The 15570-nt window shown below is 45.9% G+C and overlaps 1 protein-coding gene across 1 annotated transcript in view; it reads left to right on the forward strand.

Annotated features, from left to right (window-relative positions):
- Positions 1 to 6827: 6827 nt before the first annotated feature.
- ARHGAP42 (Rho GTPase activating protein 42) overlaps positions 6828 to 15570 on the forward strand; it is a 281853-nt gene continuing 273110 nt past the window's right edge. The window contains exon 1 of the mRNA XM_026651599.2: positions 6828 to 7351. Coding sequence (XP_026507384.1) covers positions 7198 to 7351 — 154 coding nt within the window. The 5' untranslated portion in view covers positions 6828 to 7197. The remainder of the gene's footprint in view (positions 7352 to 15570) is intronic.

A 15570-nucleotide genomic window follows, 5' to 3' on the forward strand; every position in this document is an offset into this window, starting at 1 on the left:
ATATTATTTCCTTACCCTACTGGAGTGCTGCAAACATAAATTCACTAATGTTTGTGAGATGATCAAATACTATGATGCTGATGGCCATGTAAACACATAGATAAACAAATCATTAATTCTGCCTCACATGCTTACCCAGGTCTGTAAACTGTTTTGATATCCACAGATGAGAAGTGCTCTTTATGCTCTGACTACATTATATATTTTGTCAAACTTGAATTGCTGAGCTTTCTTTTCTGCAGTTAAATTAGAATTAGGTGGTTTTTCACCAAGTCTGGAGTTAACATTGCATGAGTTGGTCATCTGACATTTGTATCAGCATTGTTTTCCTTGGCTTGGTCTAGTAGTGTCTTTAAGCACTGAATTCAACCTGCCTTTTATCTGGAGTCCCGTTTGAATTAGGTTTGCCTTATGAGTGTCAGTGTGATTATCAGACCTGCCCTTTGAATGGGAGTGTCAATTGTGTTCTGTTTGTGCAACAAAAACATTAATAATATGACAATGGGCCTATCCCATTCTCTACATATAAATCCATAATTCTCTATATAAATCCATGGTACGCCCAGGGCCGCAATAACCCGTAGGCTAATAAGGCTATAGCCCTAGGCCCACCTATTTTTATGCCCTACTTTAAGTCCTAATTTTTAGGCCCTTCCCCTCCTATTTTTAGGCCCTACTGTAAGCCCTCCATTCCATATTGAAGTAATAGCTGAGCGATGGTAGTCTGTCGGTGTTACATATTGCCTCTATATAAATCCATGGTACGCCCACATCTTGAATACCGCGTGCAGATTTGGTCACTGCATCGCAAAAAAAAAGATATATTGGACTTGGAAAAGGTTCAGAAAAGGGCAACAAAAAGGATGAGGGGTATGGAATGGCTTCCGTATGAGGAAAGTTTAATAAGACTGGGACTTTTCAGCTTGGAAAAGAAGCAACTGCGGGGGGGAGGGGGAATATGCTAGAGGTCTATAAAATCGTGACTGGTGTGGAGAAAGTATATAAGGAAGTGTTATTTCCTCCTTCTGACAAGAACTAGGGGTTACCATATGAAATTAATAGGCAGCAGATTTAAAACAAACAAAAGGAAGTATTTTTTCATACAACACACAGTCAGTCTGTGGAACTCTTTGCCAGAGGATGTTGTGAAGGCCAAGACTATAATGCGGGGGGGAACCTAGATAAGTTCATGGAGGATAGGTCCATCAATGGCTATTAGGCAGGATGGGCAGGGATGGTGTCCCTAGCCTCTGTTTGCCAGAAGCTGGGAATGGCCGACAGGGGATGGATCACTTGATGATTACCTATTCTGTTCATTCCCTCTGGGGCACCTGGCATTGGCGACTTTTGGAAGACAGGCTACTGGGCTAGATGGGACCTTTGGTCTGACCCAGTATGGCCATTATTATGTTCTTATGTTCTACATGTGCCCACCTTTCAAGAAGAGTTGCTGCTATCAGAATCAGCTTGTTTCCCATTCTTGCTTCTCCTGGGGTTGACCACCGAGATCCTAGCTTTTTCAGCAAGACTATCATAGAATCTATTGTCTCATCTGGAGAAGATTGTCTTTTCTTTTGTCTATGTGATTATCTTATCTAATATATGTCTATGAAATGGTAAAGTGTAAGTTAACTGATTGAGTTCACTGGATGCTGAAGGCATGAATCTACTAGTAATTGAAGACTTGAGCTGAAGAATTCAGGAGCTCCTGATACTAAAGCTTTTGTGGCACTGGACAGATAAATAGAGCTGAGCTAAAGTGTGTACTAGATGTGGCAAAATTATGTCTCTTGTTGGGTTTTGTAATGAATATTTTATGTGTAACACAGTGTGAGTAACAGTATTGAAGTTGTTAGCAGAATTTGAACTCTGTTAAAGAGATTATGAAACTGCAGTGTACTGTTCATAGATAAGAGAAAATGGAACCACCCCAGTGGCCTTGTGATAAGACTACAGTAATGCATCTTGTTCTCCGCCCTGACCTCTTACCTCCTAGGAGTGCTGCAAAGGCATTGTGCCTCACTCTCCACTGCCTTTCACCTTGTGGACTCAATTGCATCGATGCAAAGTGAAATGCTGTGAAATGCTGCTATTCTGACTTGCACTCATGTTGCAGAGGTGTAAATGAGTACACAATGTACAAGGCAACAAAGAATCAGACTCATTTTGTTCAGCTGGTAGAGTTTGTGTGGAGTGCCTCATACCACTGTGGAGTGATACTCTGAGATGACTGTACTATGACATAGTGAAGCTCTGAAGCCATCTGCATCTCCTTAACTGAAAGATGTCTTCCAGGTAGATGTGAAAGAAGTGACTTGCCTAACAGGTAGTGGCATATGAATGGGGAACTAGGTCTTGCATATAAAAAAGGTTATTTGGGGGTAACTAGATTTCTTAAAATCCTAAGATCACAGCCCTTATTTTTCCCAATAAATCATGGTAAATATACAGCTTTTTACAGAGTTTTTTAAAATTGAAAGAAAAAATACAAGTGTACAGAAAAGAAAAACATAACAAATTATACAAAAAATTCCCAGAGATAAATATAACTGAAGCAGTTGTGATTTTTCAAGACTATGATTTAAAATAATGTACTGGTTTCCATTCAGGTAACGATGGGAGTATACACATGGGAATATATACATGGGCAAATCCCTGTATCCACAGAGAACCCCATGGAAATCTGCTGCAGGATTGAGACCTTGGAAATGTCCAGGGCAGCCTTTAAAGCTGTTTTAAGATATCACAGGATAGTTTTATCCACTGACCTTTTGTAGCTCTAGGTCAGACTTTTTGAAATACAGTAGCTACATTTGTTACCCCTTAGCCTCCACCTCTGATGATGCTTACTGTGTTGATGGCAGGCTATTACTGGAATAATGCTCAGAGGGCAGAGTAATATCACAAGCAAAAGACTACAAATTTAGATGGTTAATTCTCTGGCTTGTCTTTTTCATTTGTTGTATGTTTGTTTCTAACTCAGCCTTTTGTCTAATATTTATATTACTTGTGACCAATATAAATTCTGAAGTCTAAAATCCTAATTAAATTAAGTGAATATAAAAGCTTTTCATGGCATTCCCCCCCCCCCCCCCCCCCCCCGGAACAGACTATTAATCTTTTAACAAACAGTTCAAGTGGACAAGCAGATCGATGTAAAACAGATCTTTAAAGGGGCTAAAACAAGTTCATAAACTTTGTAAGTAACTGCTTGATACTGATGTTTTCTATGCAATTAATGTTTCCTGTGACATAGGGGCACAGAGCTTATCTTGAACATTTGAGTAGTTCAAGTGGACTTATACTAGCATTTGTTCTCCAGTGTCCTTGTCCCTATCACCCCACATTCCAAAACTCCCCATGCTCTCAAGTGAAGGCAGCAGTTTTCAAAGGATGGAATGGTGCAATGAGGCTCTATAGCTAGTGTTCCCCGAGATGTAAAGTGAGGCAGAATGGAACAATTAGGCTCTTTATTTTAAAAAATCATCATTTCCTCCTGGAGTAGAGACACCCACAGTATTTATCCTGGTCTACACTGACTGCTAAAATGCATTCAGCATAGTGTCAGCTAATATGTTTGGTAGCAACCATGTTCAGTATGGTACAATCTTGACTACGGTTGTCAAGAATCATGTTAGCTGACATGATGATAGAGGTCAGTTTAGAATAGCCTCCAATACAGTGCCTAGCAACACAACTCTTGAAAACCATGCACAGACATGGGGATAAATTGTAGCACAGAGAAGGCCTAAGTGTGGGGAGGATAGAAGGGGAAAATGATTAAAACAACTCCTGGGGTTCTTTGCTATAGCAAATTACTCTACAGACTAAGTGGTCGGAACATTCACCCTCTGCACATACAATTGATGTGAATGGCTGCGCCCCTGTGTTGGCAGGGCAGTTGTTGTGTGTGTGTATAAAGGGGTGGGTTTGAGGAGGAAGCAGAGTCCAGGAGACATGCAGCAGCTTCTGAGTTGCTCCCTATCCTGCAGGTGTTAGCACTTTCATAGCAAAGCAGATCTTGTGGATGGCTGTATTGTGTGGGCAGCTAGTGGCAGATGGCGGAGAGTCTCTTGAATGAAATTTTGGCCAGAGGCAGTCACTGATATTAATGGCCTCATCTGTGCTAAAGTACAACTGTTTTTGTAATCAGTTCATGATGCTCTGATCTGACTGGGGTTACCCCAACACTGTGGAGGTGTGTCCAAGCAGCAGCTTTTCTTTCAAAACCCAATTTGTGTGTTAACCATGTTTGTGTGTCTACAGCATGTGCCATGACAGCAGGCTCAGTGCAGCTCTTCCACCCAAGGGGCTTGTGCACTCCAGGGGCACTTCTTCACTGCAACAGTTAGCTTGAATTGGGCTAGCTTGAACTCCAGTGTACTATCTCGAGTGACAGAAACCATCCTGTGAAACAACATTTGAGCTACTCAGAATGATTGAATTAGCAGCACAGAACCATTGGATTAGCGATGTGTTGCTGTGACTTGAGCTACTTGCATCCCCACTGCATTACTATACTATCTCTAGTGAGTTTCAACCTCCCTGCCCAGAGGCTGCTCTGGGCACAGGCAAGATAGGCAGCTGCCTAGGGAGGCAGATTTCTGAGGGCCACACATGATAGGACCTCCCTGGTTTCCTTCCATTGGTGGTGGTAGGGGATGAGGATGGTGGGGCTACCTGGGAGATGGGATGGCCACCAGCTGGGGCTCAAAGGAGCAGAAAGTGACCTCCAACTGAGGTGCCAGGGAAGTGCTCCCGCCTGCTCCTCAGACCTCAGCCACTCCCTGCCCCCACCACAAGTGAGATCGTGGCTGAGGCACTGAGCAGCTAGGGGTTGCTCCTGGTGGCATCGCAGGCACTGCTGTTGCTTCAGCTCCATGTTGGCACCCAGCCCACACCTCCTACTCCATGCCTGGCACTGTGGGTCCTGCCCTGGACTTGCCCGGTGACTGCCCTGTGCTATGGACCTGACAGGAAGGGGCTCATCCAGAAAGATATGGGGGCAGAGTGGGAGCCAGGTGGAGGTTACTAGGGGCTGGTTCGGGGGTGTGGCATCCTGGGGGCCAGATGGTGTGTGTGGGCTGAGCTGGGGAGGCAGGAGCGTTGTGGGGGGCAGATGGCGAGTGGGTGCCTGTTGCAAACTTCTAAGGAGGTAGGAAGAGGGCAGCACACTGAAGTTTTGTCTAGAGTGGTGGATTGGCTTGAGGATCCTCTGTCCTGGAAACCCGCCCGCTTCCCCACTGGGCCTGCTCTCTCGAGATTAAAGCACCATTTTACTCGAACTACAGACTTTTGTGTGTGGATGGGAGTCAAGTTAGGAACAATATTTGTTATAGCTGGAGCTAACCACGCAGTGAAGACAAGCCTTGAGACAAATATATTAGCGTACTTGCTGCCAATGGCTCCCAACCTATTTTGGTGTTGTTGGAGCTCCCACGTATGCCTCCGAAATAACAAGTCCTGACATAGTTGTTTCGCTCTCTCCTTAGTTTTTCTCTCATTTCCTCATCTGTGCCTTGTTTTTATCCCCTTCTAGTTGTATGGGTTTTTTTTGCTGACCGTTCTCCCTCTGTAGCTCGGATCCCCCTCCACATTCTCCCATGCACCACAAGGCGAGATGATGCTTTAGGAAGGGCAGGGACTGACTGAGCTGAATACCACTGGAGTAGAGCAGAAAAGCTTTTGGTGGCAGGCTGCTACCTGAGCCTGAAGCCCTGTACATGAGCTTCTCCTGGAATCACAATACGTGAGAATTTCCAAGGAACCCCCAGCCATTTCACCTGCAGGTAGAGTGGGCTATTCCCGCCATACTCCTCTCCTCTTCTGCTCTGGACCCTCAGAAGTATTTGGAGTCAGGAAGGAATTTTTCCCCAGAGTCAGATTGGCAGAGACCCTGGGTATTTTGTCTTCTTCTGCAGCATGGGGCACAGGTCACTTCAGGTTTAAACTAGTGTAAATGGTGAAGTCTCTGTAACTTGAAGTCTTTAAATCATGATTTGAGGACTCAGTAACTAAGCTGGTTAAGGGTCTAATACAGGAGTGAGTGAGCAAGGTTCTGTCACCTGCAATGTGCAGGAGGTCAGACTAGATGATCATGATGGTCCCTTCTGGACTTAAAATCTGTGAGTCTATGAAATGAACTGGACTCCTCCCTTCCTCAGCCTAGAGGCACCCAAGCCCTGCACCAACTGAGCTGGTCCTACATGCTCTCTACTGTTCTGTGGATGCCACAAATGGTTGGAGGGGGGAGGAGTGGGAATAGCCACTGGCCACTTTTAAATGGGGGAAGCCACAGCCCCCCACTTGTGAGTACATGAACTCAGCAGAGGTGCAACAAGGGGGATTCTAGCCCCGCCCCTAATCAGGGCTGAGCGGTATAAAAGCAGAGCCCCTTTCCTGCTGGCATGGCGGAGGGGCAGCCAGGCCAAATCTAAGTGGTGTTGCAACCCTGTGTGTGCCAGGTCGCAAGGCCACTCACTCTAATCCGGCCCGCCCACCCCTCTGCCCTGCACTTTCCCCAGTCCTCCTGGTGCCCCCCATGACTCCTTGCCTCCTCCGCGCCCCCACCGTCTCCCCCCATTGCTCTCCCTGCTCCTGCATGGCCAGAGGGCTCTGGAAGCGATGGGTGAGGGGCCTCAGCTCCACTGGCCACGTGGGCCCCGCTCCGCGCAGCAGCGCCCGCGTCCAGGAGCTCCAGGCGCCCTCTCCCTGCTCGGCCGGGCACACAGGCGGGGAGGGACGCAGGGCGCCCTCGCCGCGACGGGGCGGGGACTGACTGCCCGGGCGGCGCAGCCCCCGTCCCTCCTCCCCGGCGTGTGTGCATGCTGGGCTGGGAGGAGGCTTCCCCCGGCTGGGCCAGGGGAGGCTCAGAGTCAAGGAGGAGACAGAGCCGAGAGCTGCCGGAAACGTCTAAGCGGCAGCCGCGCTAGCCCGGGGGAGCCCGTAATGCCCTGGAGGAACAATGTGAGCAGCTGACAGCAACTCAGGAGCGCTGCTGTATCCGCCGCCTGCTTTGCTACGGGGCCGGGCCAGACTCAAGGGGGCCGGCTCGTGAGAGAAGTAAACTTCCCCGGGACGGGGAGGGGGGACGCGCTTTCCTGCAAGTTCCCATCTACTCCCCCCAAGCCCGAGCTCCTGCTCTCTGCTCAGCCTCGCCTGGCCCCCCTTGGCAGCGGGGCTGCTGCCGCTACTGCCATGGGGCTGCCCACTCTGGAGTTCAGCGATTCCTACTTGGACAGCCCGGATTTCAGAGAGCGGCTGCAGTGTCACGAGATTGAGCTGGAGAGGACCAACAAGTTCATCAAGGAGCTGATCAAGGACGGCAGTCTGCTCATCGGGGCCCTCAGGAGTGAGTAGGGGGCAGTGCGAGCCCTGAGAAGGGTGGAAGCGGGACAGGGCATATCTGGGGTGGGGGGAACAGGGAGAAGAGGGTGGGGGAGAAAGAGGCTTCTTTTGTTTGAATGGATGTAGGGAAAGGGCTCCCCTGCTGGCAGCCAAAACAAAGTTTGCTAAAGTTTTTGTCCCCCACCTCCTTATCTTCAGGGAGATGGATCAAAGCGTAGGGGTGAGGCGTTCAGTCTTGACTTGCATGTCATTTTTCTTGTCTTTTTGCATAGCTGGTGTGTTTCTGAAGAGACCCCAGCGTTCAGGATCGGGTGGTAATTGTGCCCGGTCTAAGACCCAACTCATTCCTGATGAATTCAAGTGCTGTAAGAGCATAGTGACACTTTAGATAACAATGATTCCTTGATAATCAAAGCTGCATCTGTGTGCCTGTGTAGTATGTATTTTCACGTGTGCAGCAGTTAAAACATACATGGTAAGGCTGCCATGAGGGAAATCTTCCCAGAAAGTGAGGGGAATAAGTCCCATATGGATTTGTGGGGATCAAAATTCAAATAGAGAATGTCAGTATAAACTCACACCTATCACACTTTCTCAGTAATTGCATTCATCACTAGCTAACTGGTATCTTGAAGGGGTGGTTCTAAACAATGATGGAAAATTTTATGTTAAATGGCCAAAGCAACAAATTGGATTTTTAATGGATTTGAGTGAGAGAGAGTATTTGTACCTTTTCTGGTTTTGTTGTATATTTCTTAATGGACGTTTGGTTTTTAAATATAAGCTGATAGCTTTTTGACTTCAACATAACTATGTTTAGGAAGATAGTGAAGGAATGAGTCAACTAAATAGCTTAATGTTCCACTTTCCTTGAAGTTCCGGGTACTTTTATTGAGTGGTGAAGGGGGCTCTTAATGTGTTCTGGGATACGGGCCTCTTGTTGGAGTTAAATCTGAAGAATGTAGAGCAAACATTAAAGATTATTTCTGGTGTTACTGCTTCCATTTTGCACCTTTCCCCCCCCTCTAGCCATGGTCATCCACTTCTTATCATTTAGTCAGACTGGATGATCCCTTTTGCCTGTTGATCAGACATATTTGGTCAGAGCTATTACTTGACCAGAGGAGGTGATGACATACAGTTTCTCTTGCTATTTCCTTTGGTTGTTAAACATTGCATATCTCCACCATAATGTACTACATCTTCACATAAATAATTATTTGGAGAAAAATGTAATACTAATAAAAGTGAGTGTTAGCAGTATCACTGAGCCTGGCAAGCTGTGAGCAGGTGTTACAACAAGTTCCTTATACATCTGTACTGTATTAGTAAACCTCACTGTTTCTTGTGCTATGACATTTGTCTCATTGCTCAGAACAGGATTCGAACTTGCAAGTATTATAGGTGGGCAACAGTGTTATTGACAATTTCCATTGCTCATTATAGGTATAATATAGGTAAGGTATTTGTATTTATATAAATAAAATAATCAGAGGCTTTGGTGATGTGCATATAAACCTAAATACAATTGCACACATATCTACTCTCGGGATTAGCTTGGGTCTAAGCACTTAATTTTATGCAAGTACAAACTGATTTACATTTTCAGTTGTACCTAGTACCTGCAGTGCATATCCTCCGACTCTCAGATCTTTGTTCATGTAGAAAACGTGCAGGTATATATAAGAACATAAGAACGCCCATACTGGGATTTAGCCCAGTCTCCTGTCTTCCAACAGTGGCCAATGCCAGGTGCCCCAGAGGGAATGAACAGAACAGGTAATCATCGAGTGATCCATCCCGTGTCGCCCATTCCCAGCTTCTCGCAAACAGAGGCTAGGGACACCATCCCTGCCTATCCTGGCTAATAGCCATTGATGGACCTATCCTCCATGAACTCATCTAATTCTTTTTTGAATCCTGTTATAGTCTTGGCCTTCACAATGTCCGCTGGTAAGGAGTTCCACTGGTGCCTTGTGTGAAAAAATACTTCCTTTTGTTTGTTTTAAACCTGTTGTCTATTAATTTCATTTGGTGCCCCCTAGTTCTTGTGTTATGAGAAGGAGTAAATAACACTTCTTTATATACTTTCTCCACACAAGTCATGATTTTCTAGACCTCTATCATATATCCCCTTAGTCATCTCTTTTCCAAGCTGAAAAGTCCCAGTCTTATCGCTCCTCACATGAAAGCCGTTCCATAACCCTAATAATTTTTGTTGTCCTTTTCTGAACCTTTTCCAATTCTAATATATCTTTTGTGAGATGGGGTGACCACATCTGCATGCAGTATTCAAGATGTGGGGGTACCATGGATTTATATAGATTTACCATGTACCATGGATTTACAATATAGCCAGGAACTTTGATGCTACAGATTAGCTAAAGCTTGTTTAGTTAGTTTATAGATTGATTTTATATTTGTTCTGTGTTTAAAACAGGAGATTTCAAAGAAATCACCAGTCATAAACTTCAAATACTCTTAAACTAAGAGAGAGAAAAAGTTGTATTACTTCTTGCAAGCATGTAAGTTTTTTCTTTTCCCTCTATATGGCTTTGACTCAACTATATAGATGAAAGTATTTGAAGCTAGATAGCTGGCAAAACCAAACTGGCCCTGATCCCGTGTGGTCTTGAGCATGTACAACTTTTCTTATCAGTGGGTGCTTAGTGCTTTTCTGAGCCAGATTAATGTGTGTTCACATCTGGAATTGACAGGTGCTTTGCTGCTTGTTTTGAAACTAAATAAAATATGAACAAGAAATTTCTTCTTAATTGGTAACCTAAAGAGGGTAGAAGTGGAGGTGTGTGTGTGGGGATAGTGTTATTTGGACACACTAATTTATGCCCCAATCTTGCAAACCCAATCTTATATGTTGTAAGAGGTCCAGACTCACCCCTGCGGCGCCTCCTGCTGGTTGTCCAGGGAATTAGCTCACCAACCCCTGGAGCGCCCTCTGCAGGCCGGTGATCCACCTTGTCCTCGTCTCTGGCCCCTGTGTCCCTCCCAGGACCCTGGTGCCACTTGCCCTGGGTGCTGCCCCCTGGCAATACCCACACACACTGTCTCCCCTCCCAGGGGAACCCCCACCCACTAACCCCACCTCACCTCAGGTGAAGGCCACTGCCAGTCACCAGCTAGCCCCCACTCTCTGGGGCAGACTGCAGTATAGGCCACTCATCATTGGCAAGGTTGAGTTTGGACCTGCTGCCTTGGCCTAGCCCTGGGCTGCCCTCTGCAACCCCCAGTACCCCTTGGCCTATTACAAGGCCGCAGCCTGGGGCTATCCAGGCTGGAGCTCCTCAGCCCTGCTCCACTATAGGTACCCTGTCTGGCGCCCTGCAGCCAGGCCCTTCTCTCTCTGAAGGCAGAGAGAGACTCTTGAGCATCTGGCTCCCAGCCTCTTTATACAGGCCATCTGGGCTCTGATTAGGGTGTGGCCCAGCTGCAGCCACTTCCCCCAATCAGCCAGGGTTTTACCTTGCCCTGCCCCAGCTGTCTGCAGGGCTTTTCCAACCCCTCAGGGCAGGTGCGGGTGTCCACTCTGCTACATATGTGTTAAACTTCACACATGTGAGTAGTCCCATTGAGTTCAGTGCTTGCAGGATTGATACCTTACGCACATGTTTTCAACCACTTTCCCATTCTCTGGGGGAAGAAAAAACAGTTCTATGATGATTAGAATTATTTGTTCTGCAAGTCTTAATTAGCTTAGAGCCTTATTTAAGAATTTCCTTATTGTTTGACATCACTCATTTTATTGTACAAACGCTATTCTGAAGTGCTTATTGCCGAGTCCTCCAAAGCTGAGATCTTTTATTTTCTAGAAAGAACTACCACTCTCCTCCCGGCTCTGTTCAAACGGCTGTTAGTGACCAGATACAGATATTTGACTCAGGAGAGTAATGCCAGGGTAACTTATAACAAGGTGACTTTGGAAGTGTCTGTGTTTATGGGGAAAAAAATGAGAAATCTGTTGTATACCCCTAGGTGGATTTTGGTATAAAGGAGGACTGCAAAAACACCAACACTGCTCTGGCAAGTAATAGCTGTTTACAAGAACTAAAGTTCTCATGTGGAAGGCTTTTAAAATCAATGCAGTGTTATAGCAAGGCTGTTTTGTTTGAGTTGGAAAATCTAATCAAATACCTGAGTAAATAATTAATGTAATGACAGACTCTTGTGTTTTGGTCTTCAAGCCTTAACAGTCTGTTATGCAATCTTGGAGAACTGCTGTTTTCATTTACTCTGTCCCACATTTCTTTGATGAACTAGTATTAATATTCTTTGATCTACAGATACTCTCTAAGAAATTGCTTACAAGTAGAGCTGTATGAAACTCAGAAACTTTGGATTTCAAGAGTTTCAGTGAGTGTTTATGTACCTCTTTTGCATTTTGTTTAAAACTTTTAAAAGGAATTTGATTGCATATGGATCTTCATGTTGCCGTGCTGTTGTTTAAGAGGGTTCTTTCTGGGAAGGGAGAAATGGAGCACCTGATGCACAGCCTAATGAAGTCTATGAGAATCTTTCCACAGATTTCAAAGGGTTTTGGAGTAGGTCCTTCCACAATAAATATGTAGGAGAAACAGTGAAACTGGCTCTACTTAAATTGAAAAGACAGAGAGAAAAATTTCTTTTTCTAATTTTCCAATTATCTAAATCCTAGGTGTTACTTGTAACTCTAGATATACAATTTTCAGATGGAAATAAAAGTTGATGAGTCCTTTCCCATGGTTAAAGTGGCTTATAATGAACACTTGTCAGGATAAATTGTAAAAATGTAGTCTTAAAAAATCTCTGGCAGGATGCCCTGTATGTTGGTAAAGGTTGGATGAATGAGTTTAGTATTTAACGTAGGGGTGGGCAAACATCCGGTCCTTCAGACATTTGAATCTGGCCCTCGAGCTCCGGCCAGGGAGCAGAGTCCAGGGCTTATCCCACTCCGGTGCTCCAGTCGGGGAGCAGGGTTGGGGGCTGGCCCCGCTCCATGTGTACTGTTGCTCCACGCAGCTCCCGGAAGCAGTGGCATGGCCCCCCTCCGGCTCCTACATGTAGGGGCAGCCAAGGGGCTCGGCACGCTGCCCCCGCCCCTAGCACCGCCCCCGCAGCTCCCATTTGCTGGGAACCACGGCCAATGGGAGCTGCAGGAGTGGCGCCTGCAGACGGGGCAGTGTGCAGAGCTGTCTGGCTGCGCCTCCGCGTAGGAGGTGGAGGGGAGATGCCGCTGCTTCTGGGAGCCGCTTGAGGTAAGCGCTGCCCAGAGCCTGCACCCCTGCCCTCCTCCCATGCCCCAATCCCATCCCTGATTCCCCTCCGAACCCCTTGGTCCCAGCCCGGAGCACCCTCCTGCACCCCAAACCCTCATCCCCAGCCCCACCCCAGAGCCCGCACCCCCAGCCAGAGCCCTCCTCCCCACTCCAGCTCGGAGCCCCCTCCCGCACACTGAACTCCTCATTTCTGGATCCACCACAGAGCCCGCACCCCCAGCCGGAGCCCTCACCCACTCCCCCATCTCAGCCACCAAGTTCGTGAGCATTCATGGCCTGCCATACAATTTCCATACCCAGATGTGGCCCTCGGGCCAAAAAGTTTGCCCACCCTTGATTTAATGGATGTTTTGTCTAATCATGGAATATTCTGAGGCTGACTTAAGTTCATATATTTCTTATTACAACCACCAACACCGCTCTGTTCTGTCATTCTTAAAAGTGCTGATTTCCAAAGTAATGCATAGGTCCCTAATACCATAGTATATGACATGCCGGTTGATTTCAGTGAGGTCATTCTAGACAATCTGCTAGAGTGGTATTACCTGGATTGATGTCAGATCATTAGCAACTTCCCCAACTCCCTTGCCATATTCCATATTGCCTGCAGGTAAGCCAGGCTTTTTGATGCTAGCCTCAAGTAGCCTATAGTTTCTGGTGAGCTCAGCTCAGTTTGATGGTGGCTTGCATACTAGAACATTGCATTTTTATAGCCCTCAAGCTGATTTCAGCCTTGTCTTACAATCTATATTTATGGCTTCAGTACAATGGGATACTTCACTTTGTGATTATCATAGTGTACCTAGTGTTGCAGCTCATTTTGTTCCCTTTTTAAGGGTTCACTTTATCTGTATGCACATAATGACCATTTCTATTGTCAAGAGACTAGACTCCCTGGAAAGGTACCTTTCCAAAGATTTAACTTTGATATATTGACAATATAGATAAAGTAGGCTCATGCACTGTTCTGTGTTCTTTGATAGAGGGTTACTTTACCTTTGACTTTCTGCTATCTTGTGAATTGAAGTAACCTTCATTTATCTTGTAATTTAGGGGAAAAAACCCCACTCTGTTTCTGGTCCAACTGAACTTGTTGATAAATGTCATAGTTTATGAACTTGTATCTGGCTATTTGATCTGATATGTTCCGGAGGAACCAATTCAGCAAAGCCTTTAAACTCATGCTTAACCTTTAAGCATGTAGTTAAGTGCTTTTCTAAATAAAGGTGGACTGCTGAACTGGGGCTTAAATCTTTCTTTCTCATTAATTCTGTCTTGTTTTCAATTGAAACTTTAAGTCTGTTTTCCCTCTTCATAGAACATTAGGGTTGGAAGAGACCTCAGGAGGTCAAAGCAGGACCAACCCCAACTAAATCATCCCAGGTAGAGCTTTGTCAAACCGGGCCTTAAAAACCTCTAAGGATGGAGAACATATTATCAAGTGATCCATCCCCTGTCGCCCATTCCCAGCCTCTGGCAAACAGAGGCTAGAGACACCATCCCTGCCCATCCTAGCTAATAGCCATTGATGGACTTATCCTCCATGAATTTATCTAGTTCTTTTTTGAACCCTGTTATAATCTTGGCCTTCACAACATCCTCTGGCAAGGAGTTCCACAGGTTGACTGTGCATTGTGTGAAACAATATTTCCTTTTGATTGTTTTAAACCTGCTGCCTATTAATTTCATTTGGTGGCCCCTAGTTCTTGTGTTATGAGAAGGAGGAAATAACCCTTCCTTATTTACTTTCTCCACATCAGTCATGATTTTATAGACCTCTATAATATCTCCACCTTAGTCGTCTCTTTTCCAAGCTGAAAAGTCCCAGTCTTATTAAGCTCTCCTCATATGGAAGCCATTCCATACCCCTAATAATTTTTGTTGCCCTTTTCTGAACCTTTTCCAATTACAGTATATCTTTTTTGAGATGGGACGACCACATCTGCACGCAGTATTCAAGATATGGGCGTACCATGGATTTATATAGAAGCAATATATTTTCTGTCTTATTATTTATCCCTTTCTTAATGATTCCCAACATTCTGTTCGCTTTTTGGACTGCTGCTGCACAGTGAGTGGATGTTTTTAGAGAACTATCCACAGTGACTCCAAGATCTCTTGCTTGAGATTCCACCAACTCACTAGGTAACTTCACAACCCTCCTAGTGAAACAGTTTTTTCCTAATATCCAACCTAGACCTCCCCCACTGCAACTTAAGACCATTTCTCCTTGCTCTGTCATCTGCCCCCACTGAGAACAGCCTAGCTCCGTCCTCTTTGGAACCCCCCTTCACGTAGTTGAAGGCTGCTATCAAATCCCCCCTCACTTTTCTCTTCTGCAGACTAACTAAGCCCAGTTCCCTCAGCCTCTCTTCATAAGTCATGTGCCCCAGCCCCCTAATCATTTTCTTTGCCCTCTGCTGGACTCTCTCCAATTTGTCCACATCCTTTCTGTAGTGGGGGGACCAAAACTGGACACAGTACTCCAGATGTGGCCTCACCAGTGCCGAATAGAGGGGAATAATCACTTCCCTCAATCTGCTGGCAATGTAATGCAGCCCAATGTGCCATTAGCCTTCTTGACAACAAGGGCACACTGCTGACTCATAGCCAGCTTCTCATCCATGGTAATCCCCAGGTCCTTTTCTGCAGAGCTGCCGCTTAGCCAGTCGGTCCCAAGCCTGTAGCAGTGCATGGGATTCTTCCATCCTAAGTGCAGGACTCTGCACTTGTCCTTGTTGAACCTCATTAGATATCTTTTAGCCCAATTCTCCAATTTGTCTAGGTCATGCTGGACCTTATCCCTACCCTCCAGCATATCTACCTCTCCCCCCAGCTTAGTGTCATCCGCAAACTTGCTGAGGTTGCAATTCATCCCATCATCCAGATCATTAATGAAGATGTTGAACAAAACCGGCCCCAGGACCGACCCCTGGGGCACTCTGCTTGATAC

This window comes from Terrapene carolina, unplaced genomic scaffold, assembly GCF_002925995.2.
Source record: "Terrapene carolina triunguis isolate 2854851 unplaced genomic scaffold, T_m_triunguis-2.0 Scaffold97, whole genome shotgun sequence".
Classification (NCBI taxonomy): Eukaryota; Metazoa; Chordata; order Testudines; family Emydidae; genus Terrapene; species Terrapene triunguis.